Consider the following 19,147-nt stretch of genomic DNA (forward strand, 5'->3'; position numbering starts at 1 on the left):
ACATGTATTATGTCGATGAGTTGCTGGAAAACTTTAGGATCTCCAACCTTGTCGCGATCTGCGACGACATTAAAAGCATTCGACGGAAGGACATATACCCCATATGGTATCCTAAATAACTTGAAAGTTGAACTATGAGGGAAAACGGTAGAAATAGATGTTGAAGTCATCGATGGGAATCTTGATTACAACATCCTACTAGGACGACCATGGATATATGCCATGGCCGCTGTTGTGTCGACCTATTTTAGAAAGATTGCATTTCCCTTTCAAGGAGGGATTACAATCGTCAATCAACAAAACTTCCTCCCCAATGGTTCTCAAGTTACAGGAAGCATTCCCATGATCCATGGAAGCCCCCATTCACTTCAGAATATCAGAGTAGGCCTACTAAAAGATCCTATACTAATGGGAACTTTCGCTCTTCCACCTCCAATCAATCTGGCGGAAGTAGCATCAATAGGAACCTGCAACATGATATCTTCTACAAAGATCTCAGAAAATGATATCAACATGGATCATGCAATGGTTTTGCCCCCAAGCCCAATGGAAATATTATAGCAATCAATGTTTCTAGCATGGGAGGCAAACCCAAATCAACGCTCATCAAGCGTATGGATAGATAGGTCTAGAGAATATGGTACTCCTTCAGATCCTTGGTCGCAAGTACATGTCACCGACGAAGGAATTCTCCAAGCTATGGTAATTGAAGGAGCACCATGGAATGATTCCCACCATCGTTCTCTTCCTTCGGATTGTGAAGAAGATACTCAAGATGACCTCTATCATCCTTCAGTAGTTGATTTTCTGTCAAATACTGTAAATACGGTGGATTCCAAGAGAAACTTATCCAACATTGAAGAGACTATAGCCATAAATATATCGACCAAAACAAATATTGTAGAGAATATTTATGTCGGCAAATGTTGTTCTCCTTCAGAACTGGAAATATATAACGCTCCTTTTCGCGAATTCATGGATGCCTTTGCTTGGTCATACAGTGAAATGCCAGGCATCGACTCGGGTATCGTTGAACACGAAATTAAGATGTATCCAGATGTCAAACCAGTACGACAACGGCTAAGGCAGGTGCACCCCAAGAAAGCCACTGCCATTAAGGCAGAAGTTGAAAAACTTCTCCATGCTGGTTTCATCTACCCGGTTCCGCTAACCGATTGGGTATCGAATATTGTCCCTGTTATGAAAAAACAGGGGACAATTAGAGTGTGCGTCGATTATAGGGATGTAAATCAAGCTTGTCCAAAAGACAACTACCCTACACCCTTCATTGACCAGATAATTGATGAATGCGCCGGATGCGAAATCTTTTCATTCATGGATGGATTCTCCGGGTATAATCAAATAAATATCCGCCCACAGGACTAGTCAAAGACTGCATTCATTTGTCCGTGGGGCACATTCGCATATCGAAAATTACCCTTTGGTTTAAAGAACGCAGGAGCGACGTTTCAAAGGGCAATGAATTATGCCTTCCATGACATCAAAAACATCGTTCAACCATACCTCGACGACCTTCCAGCTCATTCGCGAAAGCGGACTGATCATCCGCAGCATTTAAGAGCAATATTTCTACGTTGCCGACACTACAAGATACGACTCAATCCGCACAAATGCGTATTTTGCGTCAGTTCTGGTCGTTTACTTGGCTTTGTAGTCTCCAAGAATGGGATTCGTCTCGACCCATGTAAGGTCCAGGCAATCATAAATTTGCCTCCATCTTCGAATTTGCTTCAGATTCAAAAACTCCAAGGGAAAGCAAACTTTCTGAGGAGGTTCATTCCAAATTACGCTAAACTTGCTAAAGGTTATACTCGTCTCTTGAAAAAGGAAGTACCCTTTGTCTGGGATCAGGTTGCACAAGCTTCCTTTGATGCTTTAAAAGATTCCCTAATGAAAGCATCATTAATGTACGCCCCTGATTATCAAAGAGATTTTAACCTGTATCTGGCTGCAGCAGATACGACCATCGCAATGGTTTTAGTTCAGGAAGTCGATGGAATTGAACATCCTATTTATTATTTAAGTAAGAACTTAAATGATACAGAAAGCAAATATTCTTATGTTGAAAAACTAGCACTTGCAGCTGTTCAAGCGACAAAGATTTCGACACTATGTCCTCTTTCGGAAGACTACCATTCTGTCAGATTGCAACCCCATGACTTATATATTGTCGCGACAGTTGCTGGGGGGCAAATATTCAAAATGGATAGCAATCCTTCAAGAGTTTGATCTAGAATTTGTAAAATCCAAGTCAAAGAAAGCTCTAGTTTTCGCAGAATTATTATGCGATCTCCCATCGTCGTCCAACGATGAAACATCCGAAGAATCAATCGTGGATGAAAGTTTGCTTCTGATATCTACAAGCAATGAGTGGTATGGGGATATAATCATTTATCTCCAAACCCAAAAATTTAGGCCAAACACCACCCACTCTGAACAAAAACGTATACGATACCAAGCAAAAGACTACATGATCGTCGGTGATACACTTTACCATCGTGGTATCGATACAGCTCTGAGAAGGTGCCTCACCCATGAGGAGGCCGAAAAAGTCCTGAATGAGTGTCATTCAGGTGCGTGTGGGGGGCATCAATCTGGATATGCTACAGCACAAAAAATCTTACGAGCAGGATACTTCTGGCCAACAATGTTCAAAGATTGCATAACCGCAGTCAGAAGTTGCCATGCTTGTCAAATTTTTGATAGCAAAACCAGAAGACCACCCGCGCCTCTGCAGCCAATTGTTGTTGTTGGGCCATTCGCCAAATGGGGCATCGATTTCATGACATGTAACCCCACCTCGACCGGGGGGCATGGGTATATCATAGTCGCAGTTGACTATTTTACCAAATGGGCTGAGGCGATGCCTACATTAGATAATACTGGTGAAACAACTGCCCTCTTCTTTTTCAATCATGTAGTCGCCAGATTCGGCGTACCACAGGCTATAGTCACAGATCATGGATCGCATTTTCGCAATCACATGACGGTTGAATTAGCTGCCAAACTAGGGTTGTCTCATGACAGCTCTACTCCATATTATCCGCAGGCCAACGGACAAGTTGAAGCGATCAACAAGGTCCTGAAACGCATGCTGCAAAGGATGATCGGAGTTCACAAAAGAAGATGGCACCTAATCCTGTACTCAGCTTTGTGGGCTTACCGAACATCGGTAAGGAATGCAACCGGGTTCACACCCTTCCAATTGGTATATGGCCTGGAAGCAGTCTTACCAGTCCAGTGTGAAATCTCGTCTCTCAAACTCGCAATTGATCTCCTCACTGGAACTTCAGAAGAAGAGGCTCGTTTCTTGGAATTAATCCAATTGGATGAAACCTGTCGTGACGCCGCTTTGGCTAACGAAGCCCATAAGAAACGAGTCAAGGCGCAGTTCGACCAAAATGTCAAACCCCGTGTCTTCTCAGAAGGTGACTTGGTCTTGCTTTACGACCAAGAATCCGATAAATTGGGAGCAGGTAAATTTAAGTCTTTATGGATGGGCCCCTATATTGTTAAGCGGGTGTTAGCAAAGGGAGCCTACGAGTTAATGGATTATGACGGAATTCCACTGGCACAACCTCGTAATGGGTTGTCCCTCAAGCGTTACTACGCGTAGTAGTAACCAGTATGCTTTTGTTATATTTTTGTTTTTGCTAAAGTGTTTGTTTTGGTCGAGTAATCCACCTTTTTACATTTATTGCAGATGTCAAACCCATTGGAGCCATGTGTTGGATATGCCGACGGAGCGAGTCGTAGTTCGCGGAACCTGTCCTTCGCATCCTGGGCCATTTTTGATCCAAGCAGCGAGTTAGTAACTTTCAGAGGTGTATGTATTGGTTGATCAACGAATAATATCGCTGAGTATAGCGCGTTGATAGAACTTCTCTCTGATGCCATCACTCATGGTATACGCCGACTAATTGTCAGGCTAGACTCACAGCTCGTAATACTACAACTCAATGGTATATATTCCGTCCAAAACCCAGCTATTTATCGCATGTTCCTAAGGGTTAAGATTTTGGAAAGACAATTTAATCTTATTCAATACCAACATATTTCCAGAAACTTAAACACATTAACCGATTCATTAGCAAACTATGTGTTAGATAGAGATTTTCAACATTTATAAAAGGAAACACATCATCAATGTTTTACATGTGGATCATATAACTCAACCAGAATAAAACTCCGAAAATCAAAAATATATATAGCTGTTTATGGTTTACATATAATGTTCTGTAACCAAGACAAAATCGGTCACGCGACCCAAAAACTCAAAAATGATAGGGGGCACCTTAGTCTAATGATGCTCGTGATAGCAAGTCACAGCCTGTGCGATCATGCGTAGGAGACGAGTCCATCGTCTGGGCACACCAGTAGTATGCCGCTGTAACCGCAAAGGTAGCTCGTCAGTCCTCATATCTGGTATACCAAGAGTGAGGCCCTCAACCTGCTCCTGCAAAGCTGTGAGAGTCTCGGCCACATCGAGGTCACGAAGAATAGCCCTTCCGGCGGCCTCTCCAGCTGGGGCAACAGCTGGTACTCTCAGGCAAACTACTGGATGAGCAGGACCAACATTTGCATGTACACATGAGTTTGATTAGAGTCTTGATAGAACAAAGCACAAGGACATTATAAACAAAAATAGTAAACAGCAATATGGTCAGAGATTTTACCAATAGCGCCCCACTGCTCGCCATCCGGCAGTATTAAATCTGGATCACCCCGGAAGTCCATGCCAGCATATGGATACTCAGCATAAACCATCTCCTGATGGTCAAACCACCTGAAGAAGGTATCAGAAAATGAAATCTGAGACTGACCAACATGCCTAGACATATGGTCAACCCATCTCTGCATACGTGGTTTAGTAGGAGAAGGTAAATCGAGTGCAATGTACTGCGGCTGCATTAGTGGTATCTTCTCCAAGGTAAAGGCGGTCAAAATAGAACTGTACCCAAAGTTCTTCAACCTCCCGTTCTTTATCTTGGTCAACTGTTCTTTCATCACAAGAAGTACTGCGTCGCACCAGTCGAACACCTTCGGTTGGAGGCATTCCAAGGCATGCTGCATATAGGATCTGTTGGCTACATGAAGAGACGCACTACCGACCATCCTACCAAAAGTAAACAGGATAGTCCTAAGGGACCTGTCAGTGACATCACGGATGATGATCTTGCCGTCTTTACTCGGCTGAGATCCTTCCCTGCAATACCGGCGGACATAATCTCTCACAGAATCGCCTCCTCGGGCCGAACCTGACAAAGAGATGGGGGCACCTCGCCTCGACAAGCCAGTCAAGAAATAGATGTCTATTGTAGTCAAGGGGATAGATTTGCCCCTAATCTGGAAAACCTGATTGATAGGATCCCAAGCATCGAGCAAATACTGCAGTAAGTTGATCTGCTGTCTCATGCTAGAAATGCGGAAGAACTTCAGTAATCCACAGTTCCGCAGTGTGTTCACTATAACTGGATCATGTAGGGCAATCATTTCCTCTTCTTCATGCTCACGTTCTCGCCATGTAAGAGTCATCTTGCTCCAAGATCTCTGAAAAACCAACAAGAGAGGAGTTAGATCCTGATTTTGGTGAGAAAAAGGCAAAAATTCCATAAAAAATTGTGCAACAAATTCCCTTTCTGCGCCCAACGCACCTGTAGCAGTGTTCTAGGTGCGTTGAATGTCAAACTTCCTTCATACAAGCCAGCATTCAATGCAGGTTTTGATGCACTGGGGGTGCGTTGATGGTAGAACGAATCCCTCAAACCCCAGGGGCTCAGAAAAGCAGGGAATAAGGCTCAAAATGCAAAATTGAAACCATGAAATGAAAGAGCTCAGGTTTAGCTCCTACCTGGTCCAGACGGCGCCGAGAATTGTCCACAGAATCTCCTGAAATCAACTAATGAAAATCGAGGGGGAAAGCACCTCCAAAGCTCCAACAAACCAAGTTCAAACGAAATGGTAAAATGAGAGGTAAAAAACACTTTTTATTTACTTTTACGTAGTTCAAAGTAAAATATTAGCGTTTTAATCTCGTTTTCAAGCAAATATTGTTCATTTCTAACAAGTTTGATGAAGCAGTTGAAAATACAGTACGATCTTTGGAAGGACAAAGCTATTTATGGTAAAAAATCAAAACAAGACCATCTGATCGAGCAGTTTTAGCGCATAGTTCAAGCTCGTTAAAAAATAAACATAAGATATGAGCAAATGTTTCCACCCGCGTTTAATCTCATTAAAAAATGAACTATTCCCCGGTAAATAACCACCGTGAATGTAGCATTTCAGCCATTAAAGCCTTGGTCGTGTTTGCACCATCACCTCCACTTTTCCATTGGCCGATCATTCACCTCCATTTGATTGTTTACCCATTTTGAGGAACATATGCGCAGAGTGATTTCACTAGCCATCCTTGTGACGCTGCCGTGATTGGAAAATTCCAAACCTTACCTGGAATCAGCTGCTATCCATTTTATCACTTGTTCCTCAAAAGACGAGTCTTCTTTAAGCTCTTTTCAACTGACTCGTAAAATATGAAAAGATTGCCGAGTTTTGGCCTTCTAGCTCGTTAAAGCAACAGGAAGTGTTATCCCTCCTCTAGATTTTAATCTTTTTGGACCTGAGGGATTATTGCACAAAAAGATCGAGCGCTTGTTTTGTTCAGCTCGTTAAAGCTAATCGAAAATTCATCCCTTCTGTATTGTTTTATACTTTTTCGGACTTAAGGGATTAGATGACGAAAAAGGAATTTTGGAGTTACCTTTACGTACCTTTTCAGAATCTCTAAAAATGAAAAGGACTGAGTTATCTTTGTCGTTAGACTCGTTAAAAAGATTAATAGCGACAAACTTGTCTTTAGACGAGAACGAGTTTCACTATCGCTAGGCTCGTTAAAACATAGCGATGGGTTTGCCCGAAGGGCAAATTATAGAACAAGCATATGTTATCCTCCTCAAGCTTGACAAAAATAAAGAGGTACTGGTCAGCAATGACTGGGGAAAAATTGGGAAGAAAACTCAAAGAATCTTTATTGGTAGCAAGTCGCTCTTGAACATGACACTTCCACTCCGTGCCCGAGTCGGGTTGGGTTGTTTCATTCACCGGTCACATCGCCATGGTCTCGCCATACCATCCACATTTGGGGTTAATGCTACCAATCCATCACATAAGTGTCGCCGACATGTTCAAGAGAAGTCATCCAGAAAGGCCACCTGTGTCCCGCCCACTACCATACATTATACTCCATTCTTTCATGACCGCCACCCTGAACCATATATCATCAGATCGTTTTCACCTCCATCAAAATCATTTGCTCCGTTCCGTGTCATTGATGTGGGATTCATTAAGGCCCTCCTGTGACGGATCACTTCTTGTCGACATCAGCTCATTATCCAAGAAGTTGATCTAGGAACACCCCATTCAGTACTTTGAAGCTTGCATGCCTCAATGGCAAGTTTCTCACTTCCGGCGACAGGTATACATCAATGACCTTCGACCGAAAGATTTTGCGTGGTGTTCGACGCCAAGTCCTTTATTCACACCACGTGAATTGTACTGCAGTACCTTGAGGATCATTATCATTATCGGTGATTCCTCTCGCGCTTGTTAACAGTTTACATCATTGACTGGTAATCAAGTGATGTATTTCCATGTTCGACTTCAAAACATTTCTCACATGGATCGACTTGTACTTCGAGTGAAGATCGAACGAGATTGAAGACCCCGGATCTAGTTTCATCCATCCGGGCTGCGATATATATTCAAGAAAATAAAGACATTGAAATGTACAGCATTGCAGCACAGATAATCATCCTAACAAAAGGATGATGGCTCTATCAGAATCATCAGTCTACCATCAGACGATTGTCTGTCCTATGTACATGAAAATGAATTTATAAAGCTGAGCATGGGAATGCCCGCCTCAGCTAGATCATGAAAACAGTATGAAGATAATGTATTGTATTGTATCTTATTACAGGTCTCCTCCCAGGATTGAAAGAACTTCGGATCCTCCTAATAAAGCATTTCACCCGATAAACGGCCTCATACTTTAGGGGGCAACTGTTATAGACATTTTTGTGCCTTACATCTCTAAGCATGAAATGTCCATAAACCAAGGGCTCCTAAGTCCCTAAAAGTGTTGTTCTAACTCCTAAAAGAACAAGGTCAACAAATTACAGCTTCTCCCAGAAGTTCTCCACCAGAAACTGCTCAGAATTAGTCAAATCGGGATCATTTCAGCTGCTCCACTAGCCAAGTGCGTTGCATAGCACCTAAGTCCACTAGCTAGGTGCGTTGCAACGCGCCTAAATTCACTACCAGGGTGCGTTGAGCGGGAAATGACAAGTGGCAGAGTCATTCCACGAGGTGGAGAGACAATGGAAGCTTCCAGAATCTTCTCCAATGACACTTGCCTCACTGAATTCGACCAAGGATGAGTAAGAGGCTCTCAGTCTCCAAGTGGAAGCAAGAACTAACAGAGAGAAGCCACTAATCAATTCATGAGCTGACTCATCCTCCTTGCATACATCTATATATGGATCCCTCATCCCAGAGATCCAGAGGCTGGAATTTTGCACATTGTAAGGAATTGCTGTTGGTTTTGAGATACATATCAGAGAATTGGGTGATCTATGCTTTGTTGGGGTTGAAGAAGGGACTTCTTTGCTGGGAGGTTGATGCTGGGTCAGGAATCATCGGTTGTAACTCCTCCTGGATCTTCTTGTATATCAATAAAACTATTTGAGTTTCTTCTCCATGCTTGTGTTTCATTGATGCTTGTTACATTTGTATGGTTAACTTAAATCTGATCCTAAGTTATTTATGAATATAAACCCATGTCTTTGTATAGTTTCCTTCTTCTGTGATCTTACAAGTACTTGGTGAAGCTGGGCAAGTGAGGGAGCAGGTAGCTGGGAACTGTCGAAGAGAAGAGAAATTGGATCAAAGGACTAGCGCAAGACACAGGTTGGTTCATCCTATTCCTCTTTGTTTATAGTTCATAAAGAAGAATACAAAAGTAGTTTTCTCTGTTTGTTTCTAAGGTAGCTGTCACACCTTAGTGGGATAGAGTAGATCTGAATGGACACTTTTCCCAATAACAGCTGTCCTCCAACTTTTAGCAACTTGCTCCAAGCTCTTGCCATCCCTTAGTTTATGGAGCATCTCTATTGTTACCTGCGAATCTCCTTCTATCTCCAAATTCATGTACATGTTCCTCACTGCTATCCTTAACCCCTGATGCACCGCCTACAGCTCTGCTTCATTATTCGTCATTTCGCCTCCCCATTCCGCAAACACCCACCTTGTATTTTCCTTACTGTCCCTAAAGATACCCCCAAAGCTTGCTGGCCCTGGGTTTCCTTTGGACGCCCGATCAAAGTTCAGCTTAATAAAATTCTCTCCGGGATATCTGAATTGGTTAGGGCTCTGGGTTTGAGATCTTATCCTATTCTGTTTTCTGGGGTAGATCATACCAAAGTCCATATTTAATTTGGATACTATTCTCCTTTCCTCCAGATTCATTTTCCAATCCTCCTCTTCCCATGCCTCAGACAGAACTGTTTCTTTCATCGATTTATATATTTCCTCCCATATTCTTGCAGGTTGATTACTTTTCTCCCGAGAGATCCTCCTGTTTCATTCTTTCCACAGAGACCATATTACGAAGCCCACTGAAAAATTCCATATTCTTCTCACCACTCTGCAGAGGAATTGTCCTTTGCCCCATTGCATAATGGTATTCTGAATGCTATTAGGGTTTCTCTTTATCTTTCCAAAAAGTATTCTAATTTCTTCCCATAAACATCTTGCATATGGACAATTGTTCAGTATGTGCTCCTGGGTTTCTATTTCTCTGTTGCATAGACTGCATCTCAAGGGTCCATTAAAACCTTTCTTCTGGATTTTATCCCATGTTATGATCCGTTCTTTGCTCACCATCCATGTGAATATTGTTATTTTCGGCCACCACTTGTCATCCCATATCACTCTCCAGTCTGTAGTTCCTTCCTCCCTTTCCTGGTGCATTGTCAAATAGTAGGCTTCTTTTACTGTAAAGGATCCTTTCATTGTTTTTCCCCATCTGAGAATGTCCATTCCTGATCTTGTTTTATTCTTCCTCGATTCTACCTCTTTAGTATATATTTTCCCCAGATCTTGGTTTATATTTTCATACCATTCTTCTGGCTTCCTCCACACCCTCCATATTTCATTGGTCTCTCCGTCTTTCCAATAATCCCTCACATATACCAATCCTGCCCTCTTCACTTTCTGTTGGACTTCTTGTAAAGTTTGTATCCCTGTCAGTTTGTCTCTCTGCTGCCAACCCTCCTCCCAAAATCTAGCACTACTTCCTTCACGTATTTCCCAGAAGGCATGATTGTTTACAATGTACCTATTCTGGCTTGCCAGTTCCCAGATTGAAGATCCTTTTGGGATTTCTTCGACTCTCAATCTACCCGCTACTATTTCAGGCATATTATATTTCTGAGTCCATATTCTCTTCCATACATCATTTCCCCCTTGCACCCACCTCCACCATAATTTTGCTCCTAGCACCTTGTTTAGCATTTTAGGATCTCTCATACCTAGACCCCCTTCCTCTTTTCTTTTCATAAGATTTTTCCATGAAACCAAAGCCCATTTCCGCTGTTGTTTTGGTCCACCCGATATAAATTTCCTGAATATTTCCTTCATTTTTGTGCACGCTGCTCTGGGTGCAGCCATAATGGATAGAGGGTAAATAGGTATCGATTGAAGGACTGATTTCAAAAGGACTATTCTGCTGGTAATGTTCAAGGATCTAAATGACCAACTTGTCAATTTGTTTTTTATTTTTTCGATAGTACTCTGCCAATTTTTCATTCGAGTAGGGTTTATATCCAGCTGATTCCCCAGATACTTAGTAGGAAGTCCCCCCTGTCTGAATCCTAAAGTTCTGGTTAGATGAGCCTTGATTGAATCAGGAGTATTAAATATGAATGTACATGATTTTTCTTTGTTAATTTCCATACCTGGTGTGTGATGGGCAGATTGTTTCCCCATAGTTTTAAGCCTTTGATTTTCTTTTCCCTTAGCTCTTTTTTGAAATTTCTCCCTAAACCTTCAACTGCCATTATGAATAGGAATGGGGAGATAGGATCTCCCTACCTAATTCCCCTTGTTGCATTAAAGGTGGTCGTTGGGACTCCATTTACTAGAATTGAGAAATTCGGGGTTGAAATCATGTTGTAGACCCATTCGATCCATCTACTATCGAATCCATATGCTCCAAGAACCGCTCTGAGGTATTTCCAGCTTAAACGGTCATAGGCTTTTGACAGATCTAAGTTCATCATCATTCCTCTCTGCTTTTTCTGATTTAGGGAGTGTATCATCTCCTGAGTAACTACTAATCCATCAAGTATTTGTCGTCCCTCCACAAAGCCAGTTTGCTCTGGTGAAATAATATTCGGAAGTAAAGGCTTTAATCTTTTTGCTAGAGTAGCTATAATCTTATATATGACATTGCACAGGGCTATTGGGTGGAAACCTTGAACATCCTCAGAATTATTACTCTTAGGAATCAAGGCTATAAAGGTCGAGTTGATACCTGGCCATATCTTTTGCTCCATTCTTGATTCCTCTACAGCTTCCAAGACTTCCTGGCCTAGAAAGTACCATCCTGCCTGATAGAATTCCACTGTATATCCATCCGGTCCTGGTGCTTTGTTCTTGCTCATATTCATCACAATTTCTTCCACCTCTTCCAAAGTTACTACCCTCATCAGAGCCTTATTTTGCTCATTTGTTATTAATCTTGGAATTTCCTTGCAAATACACTCTATTGCTTCTCCCCGATCTCTTTGTGGTTCTGTGAGAATCCCTTTGTGATAATCCACTAAAACTTTTTCAATAGCTCCCTGTTCTACTGTCCTTTCCCCCTCTGCATTTTTGATAGAGAAGATCCTATTCCTTTGTCTGTTTTGAACCATAGCTTGATGAAAAAACTTGGTATTTCTTTCACCTTCGTGCAGCCAGTTTATTCTTGACTTTTGTCTCCACAAAATCTCTTCCTGTTTCCTTCTTTCTTCCATTTGGATGATTATTCTTCCCTCCTCATTGCTTCTTTCCTCATCCCTCCCTTCCAGAATTATTTTTTGCTGTATTTCTTCCATCTCTTTCTCTAATTTTTGTTTTTCCTCCATGATGTTACCAAACTCTTCCTTGTTCCATTTTTTTATTTTCCCTTTGATTTCTTTGAGTTTCAACTGGATGGTATGCATCTTCCCCTTCCCTTTAACTTTACTCTGGGTCCAACATTCTTCTACTTTGTGTAAGAATTGAGGATTTCTGAGCCAAAAGGCCTCGAATCTAAATGGTTTGTTACCGTTGTTTTTCTTAATATCAATTTCCAGTCTGATCAGCCAGTGGTCCGAACCTAAGGCTGGCAAAATTTTAGCTTCTATAAACACATCCTGATTCAAAATTTGCTCAGATAAAAGAAACCTATCTAATCTCGAGGAAATTTGGTTTTTTCCTCCCCTCTTATTGTTCCATGTATGAACACCGTTAGTTGTAGGAATATCTACCAGCCTCTGTTCTGTAATCATCTCATTAAACTCCTCCATATTTTGATCCGGTCTCCTTACACCACCTTTCTTTTCCCCTATCATTCTAATCATATTAAAGTCTGCTCCTATTATCCATAGAGTTCCAGGGGTAATTCTTCTAATAGCTTGCATATTCTTGAGGAATTCCTTCCGCTCCCTGGGGGTGTGCAGTCCATAAACCCCTGAAATAAGAATTCGCTCCTCTGATCCCATCAACCTGAACATGCCTGTTAGAATTATAGGGAAACTAATCCAATTCTCAAAAATTACCTCCTCAGGGTTCCAAATGACTGCCAGACCCCCTATTGTTCCATCTGCATCTTGGGCCATTACCTCGTATTGTGGCTTAGTCCTTTTCATAATTTCTACCAACTGTTGATACCCCATTTTCGTTTCATGGATTATCATTTTGCTCGATTTATCTTTCTTCAATATTTCCTTTAAATACCTCTACTTACCTTTATTGTTAAGTCCCCTAATATTCCAGCTTGTGACTATCATTTATAACTTTTTGATGGTTGTTGAAATACCTCTGATAGAGGTATCACCCTTCCTGAATTTACCAATATTTCTCCTACTGCTTGAATCGTTTCATTTAAAGTTCGTCTTCCTCTCTTTCTACCCCCCTTGCCAGTACCATCCATTCCCAAGCTTTGGTTTCCTTGTGACCCTGTTTGTTCTATTTGAATCTCTGAGGTGCTACCCTTCTTCTCCTTATATTTCTAGAATGTATCTTTATATAATTGTTTCCGTGTTTCCGGAATGAATCTTTCATCTAGATTTTTCCATTCTTGAAGCAGTTTTTTCATTATTCTTTCTTCTTCGACCCCATTATCTTTTTGACTGTCTGATCCGGTCATCGTTTGTCCTATTATGTTCCCCTAACTTTCTCCCATCTCTTCTTCCACTTCTCTGTTCTGAGTTATACTTTTTTCTTTTGTATCTTTTATGATTTCCATTGGTACATTTTCATTATCCTCCTGTTCCTTCCTTTCTCCCTCATTTTCATCTTCCTCCTCCTGAAGGACCTGAAACTTGTTTTGGTTTTCGACTGCTATATTTTTCTCTTTTAGTTGAATCCTCATTCCCTCCGTGCTTGGTTTCTTCCTCCTTTGGATCTCCTTGAATCCCTCATCCCCGGTATCCGATCCTTCTGTTCTCCTCTGTTCTTCCTCCTGTGTCCTTGTTGCTTCCACCTCTCTGTTTTGTGGGCATTGCCTAAATAGATGTCCGTACTCATCGCATCTTCTACATCTGAAGGGAATATGCTCGTAGTCTATTGGCTGCTGCCATATTTCATCATGGTATTCCAACTCTATATACTCCGGCAAAGGCTCTGCTATATTCATGTACACACATATCCTTGCATAAGATGTGTACTTACCTCTTTTGGTTCACTCTGCCACCTTAACAAAAGTTCTGATCGAGTTGCCAATCCCTTCCAATATATCAGGATCCCAAAACTCCATTGGTAATCCAAATAATCTGACCCAGATGGGAGCTGCCACCAGTTTCTCATTATCTGGGTTGTATCTATCGTCCCAGTGCCTCATAAATAAGCATGCATTGTTCATAAAGTATGGCCCCTCTTCAAAAGTTCTCTCCTTATCCTCTAGATTTGCAAAAAAGACTGTGAAAAAGCCTTTTGCTCCTAGTTTTAGATCTATATGCCCTTTTGGCCTCCATCTTTGTTGTATCCATTTTGTTAAATCCTTTTCAGATGGCCAGAACCCTATAAACTTATAGATCAAAGCATGATATCTCATATAGCACCTATAATCTTCAAGTTTGTTATTTGGGATTACATACCTTGGTTTTTTCTGTGCCCTAGGTAAACACCTGCTTCCCGTTCTTGCTTGCCATCGATTCCCCAACACTGGCGCATCTCTGTTGATCTCCTTCTGTGTCCCTTGCAATCCGCTTCCATTTGTTTCGCTTGCTACTACATTCCTAAAGGAGGGGATCTCTCCCCTCCCCTATTTTCCTTCCATAGAACCCTTCAGCCCCGGCCGTTTTCTTTCTCCCTTCCACTGTTCATTTTACCCTTACGCAGTTTCCTCCTGCACCTGTTTAACCCTTCTATCGCCTCGCAGGTTTCCGTTTCTGTCCGCTTTGGCTCTAAAAACCCTATTCTCTCAAACCCTAACACGTCGCATCAGTTCGATCCCTGGTTCTCCTTCCTTGAAACTGTTTTAAATGTGATCATGAAGAAATTATTGTTTTAACACCAATGGGGGATATCATATGATATTATTGAAAGGATGCATTTGAAATAATTAACAAATTTGTACATATGTGATGGGTGACTCTCAAGAGTAGATCCCACTAGTGTGAAGAGAGTACACATGGAGTGAGAATCCACCCATGGCAATGTTGCTAACTTGGCCCCAGGTGGTGAAAAAATGTTTTTGGATAATTATAATGAAAGGTAATAATAAGAGCTAAATCTTAATAGTGTTGAGGTGTGATAAATCATGGTAGAGTTATGGTATTTATGGATACAGAGGCTAACACATGTAAACTTATATAAACTTAGGGATGGGTAGAAATAGGCTAGTAAGAATCATCATCTAGGGTAGTCTGAATATGTAGAAGCTATAGATAATGGTGGGTATAATGACCAAATGTTTTTCATAAGGAACAAGGATGGTTAGTCAACAATATTGTACTATGCATCTTGGTAGGTTCCTTTCGAGGTGGGGGAGGGGTGCCCCTAACTAATGGGGTTGCTAAATTCGAGGTTGTCATTAGTAGATTTAGATAACTTCATAGGTTCATGAGTGTATGAAGAACATTGTTGGTGTGGTTGTTAATAACACAAATGGTCAAAAAGGTGGAATATAAGAACTTGTGGTAGTCTGAGTTCCTACAATGAATCAGAGGTTTTGGTGTCCCAAATTTTCTTACTTTACCCATAGATTTATTCTTAGCTGATGGATTAGTTAGTACTTTGGGTACTAGAGTTGGCTCTAGGACCACAAGTGATGAGGAATTTGGAGGCAATGTGAGGTTCAATTCCATAGTAGTTAGTGTTTTCATGGATAATTAAACATTGGGGGAGGAGTGGTATCAAAGAAGCCTCGCAAGGATTAGTTTAGGAAGAAGAAATGTGGCCATTGTGGGTTTTCCTGCTTTGCTAGGTGTTATGAAGAGGAAGGGAATTGGTGTGATGGGTTTTCCTAGGTGTATGTTATTTGAGGAAAATATATCATGAGGATGTATGATACCATCATCTAATAATGGTGTAGTGTTAGAAGTGAGAGATACATTCAACATGGTTGATGATGTCACACATGGTTCATCAAAGGTGTTATAGCTCAATTTGACACTCCCTTGACACCAATGAAGAGGAATTGTAAAGCATGAGATACTACATCTACCTCATGGGAAACCCTAAAAAAAACTCAAATGAACACTCCAATGATCTAGAGATACTGGAGGATAATGTTGCGACACTTTTAGTGGCCTAATAAAAGATGTTACTTCTACCATTTATAAAAAGAGAGTTGAGGTGGCTAGGGTTGTTGTAGTGAGAGGATAAGGTTAGAAAGGGTTAGAAAATAATGATAAAAAGGAGGATAAGGATGGAAATACCATGTCAAATGAAGCTAATTTTTTCTAGATTCCCCTCCACCTCTCCAAATCAACTATAAACAAACACCCATCATCAAGAAAAAAGTAAAAAAAGTGAAAGTAAGGTAATGTTTCCAAAGTGATTAGATGACTCCAACTTGATAACATCCAACCTACAGTGAGTTTGAATGTAAGTGTAGTTGAAAGGAGGAGCATATTATCAAAGACCCTATTGTAAGTATTGTTGCCTAATGATATGCTAATTCTTTGTTGTTTGTTAGTTATATCTCATTGCATGTAAATGAATGTATCTTTATCTATATATGAAGATGTTTTGTCTTATATTACTAACATGTGTATAGGAAAGTAGATTTTGGATATGTTGTGGTCTATGTTTTAAAATAACATGTTTTGGGAGTGAAGGATAGGACACTCGAAGAAAATTACAAGTCAAAACAAGCTAGGACCAACATTTAGTGATTAGATGTGTCCCTACTCTAATCTCTTTCCATTTTTGCAAGTTCATGTTGTTGGCTCTCCAAAATGTCATATTTTTCACTCTCTTTTCTTTAATTTTCCTTCAAATTTTACCATATTCCATAACTCCATAACATTTCACTAATACCATTTCCATTATTATATATGGGTTTAGACTTATTATTTTCCAAATAATTTGTTTTAGTATTTTAACTAAATTTGTGATTAATTATTGGAAAAATAACACGTTGTCACTTATATCTAAATGTTGGATGAGTTTTATGATGTTTATAAGCATATTTGAAGGTCCTGGCAAAGTCATATTTGGCCACTTAGCCTCAAATTTATTTCCTTTTGAAAATATTGAAGATTTGCGATCATTATCCAAGCACAATCAATGGAGAAGACTCTGTTAATTTTTCATTGTTCTATGTTGTTACAATCACTGTAGCCCAATGTTATCTTCAATTAGCAATCAAATTTAACCTTCCAGTGATAAATAAAAATTGCAGATATAACAGTAAATCCAATGACAATTTAAGACAATCAAGAGCGATAATAGGAGACATCAAATTTGGTCAAAGACTAGGGAAAAACCCCACAGGGGGAAAACCATTTCAAATTCTTCTTCTTATTAGATTTTCATAAAATGTTCAAAAAAGAGAGTACAATGATCCAATTCACCAATCATAAGTCAAAGGTCAACAACTTTGACTTTTGAAAAAACCAATATCCAAAATCCAAGAGATGAGCCCAAAAGTCAAATTTAGTTAAACTCCCAAATCTAGTCAAAGCCAAGGACAATGAACAATAGCAAGAAATTCCATAACCAGTCATAAGTAAATGGTAAAAAATCCTCCCAAACATCTTTGTCAAAGGTAAAAATAGTCCACCTATTTTACAGGTCAAAATGAAGTCAAAATAATCCCAAAATTCACGGTCAAACTTGGTTAATGAAGAGAGAAATTTTGCAATCAGATATGAAGTCAAATTCTATGGTTAACTATAGTAAAAGTTCCTATAAAACCTTGATCTCTATGCCAAATAATTCAGCCTCCGAAAATAGTCCAAAATACCAATTCAGATAAATTCAAACTATGCCCAATCTAAAAAAGTCAAAACCAATCTCTTCCTTGCACATGTGAAAGAGACCTACAATCAGATGTATGAACCTCCAAGAGAAGAATAAATGAATGTGTGAGATGTGTGTTCAAATGAGGTTCTAATGAGTTGTATATATTGGATTTGGAGGAGACACAATTTGTCTTTAAATTTGACCTGGAATTTTGTGCACGTTTAGGTTTCCACATTAAAAATAAATTTTTTCTTGACCAAATTAAATTCTTCCAAGGGAAAAGAAGTCTTCTATGAATGAGGAAGATTTTTCAAAGGAGGGAATTTGTCCTTGAGTTTCCAAATCAACACTCCCTCTCAACTAGGGAGATATTTATGACTGCATCATATGCCCCATCTCAAATATTTCGTGACCATCAAGTTAAATGTCATATTTACTCATCTCTTCTCATACTTGTTGAACACTCTTCAATCTAAAAGAAGAATAATTTAACATCATAGGGGAGCTAAATCTACCACCCTCTATCCAAGGATGATGGTAAGGATACGACTTACAATGGAAGGTAAGGACCACAACTATCCTATCATCAGGAAAATAGGCATGATTTGACTTACCGTGAGGTGAGGATCAAAACTATCCTATCATATGCTGATATTCCCAACTTGACCCTCTAAAGTCAGTGGTGGAAAACTTGCAACCTCTCACTTGGGTAGGATACTACTTCCCATAAATGCTAAGGATAAAAAATATCCCAAGTCACCTCTCAAACCATTGGCTAGATGGGGAGGAACAATCCCAACAAGCCCAACTTGTGGGTAGGATTCCAACTACGGTATACTTTGTCAAGTACAAAAGTTAACAGTAGGGAGGATGCTACTTACCATGTGGCAAGGTTCTCAGCTATCTTATTTTCAGACAATAGGCATGATAATACTTACCGTGAGGTAAGGATCACAACCATCCTATTGTAAATAGTTCCCTCAACCCCAATGGCTCTTTGGCTAAATTCCTCACTCTAGTAGCTTGGAAAGGGAGGAATATCATAGTTCAATGTACTCAATCAGTTGGGACCCTTACTTGAGAGGGTCACATCTGTAGTCGAAGTTTCTCTTTGAATACCAAGAACTTCCCTTTCGACAAATTCTTAGTGAGTATGTTTGTTATCTACTCATTAATGGATATTTGATGGAGTCTCACTGCTCCTCTTTTCACCATGACTCATATATTATGATAATCAATCTTAATATTCTTGGACTTGTCATTAAATAAAAGATTTTCTGCCGATCAGATCCCACTCTTTTTGTCGCAATATATCACGGTTGTATTTGGGACCTTCTCAAACAACTCTCCAAAAAGCATTCTCCACTAGAAAGGATCACATCTAGTCATGCTAGTAGCAATGTAATTT

The 19,147-nt window shown here is 40.2% G+C and overlaps 1 protein-coding gene across 1 annotated transcript; it reads right to left on the reverse strand.

Moving 5' to 3' along the window:
* Positions 1–14,008: 14,008 nt before the first annotated feature.
* On the reverse strand, positions 14,009–14,541 carry LOC149252902 (uncharacterized). The gene is made up of 2 exons (XM_089454307.1): positions 14,454–14,541; positions 14,009–14,346 (listed from the first exon to the last, which is right to left on the reverse strand). The coding sequence occupies exons 1-2, from the start codon at positions 14,539–14,541 to the stop codon at positions 14,009–14,011; spliced, it is 426 nt and encodes a 141-aa protein (XP_089310433.1).
* Positions 14,542–19,147: the final 4,606 nt, after the last annotated feature.

Source organism: Pinus tabuliformis, chromosome 7, assembly GCF_031772625.1.
Source record: "Pinus tabuliformis cultivar Carrire ecotype Pingquan chromosome 7, CPIR1, whole genome shotgun sequence".
Lineage (NCBI taxonomy): Eukaryota > Viridiplantae > Streptophyta > Pinopsida > Pinales > Pinaceae > Pinus > Pinus tabuliformis.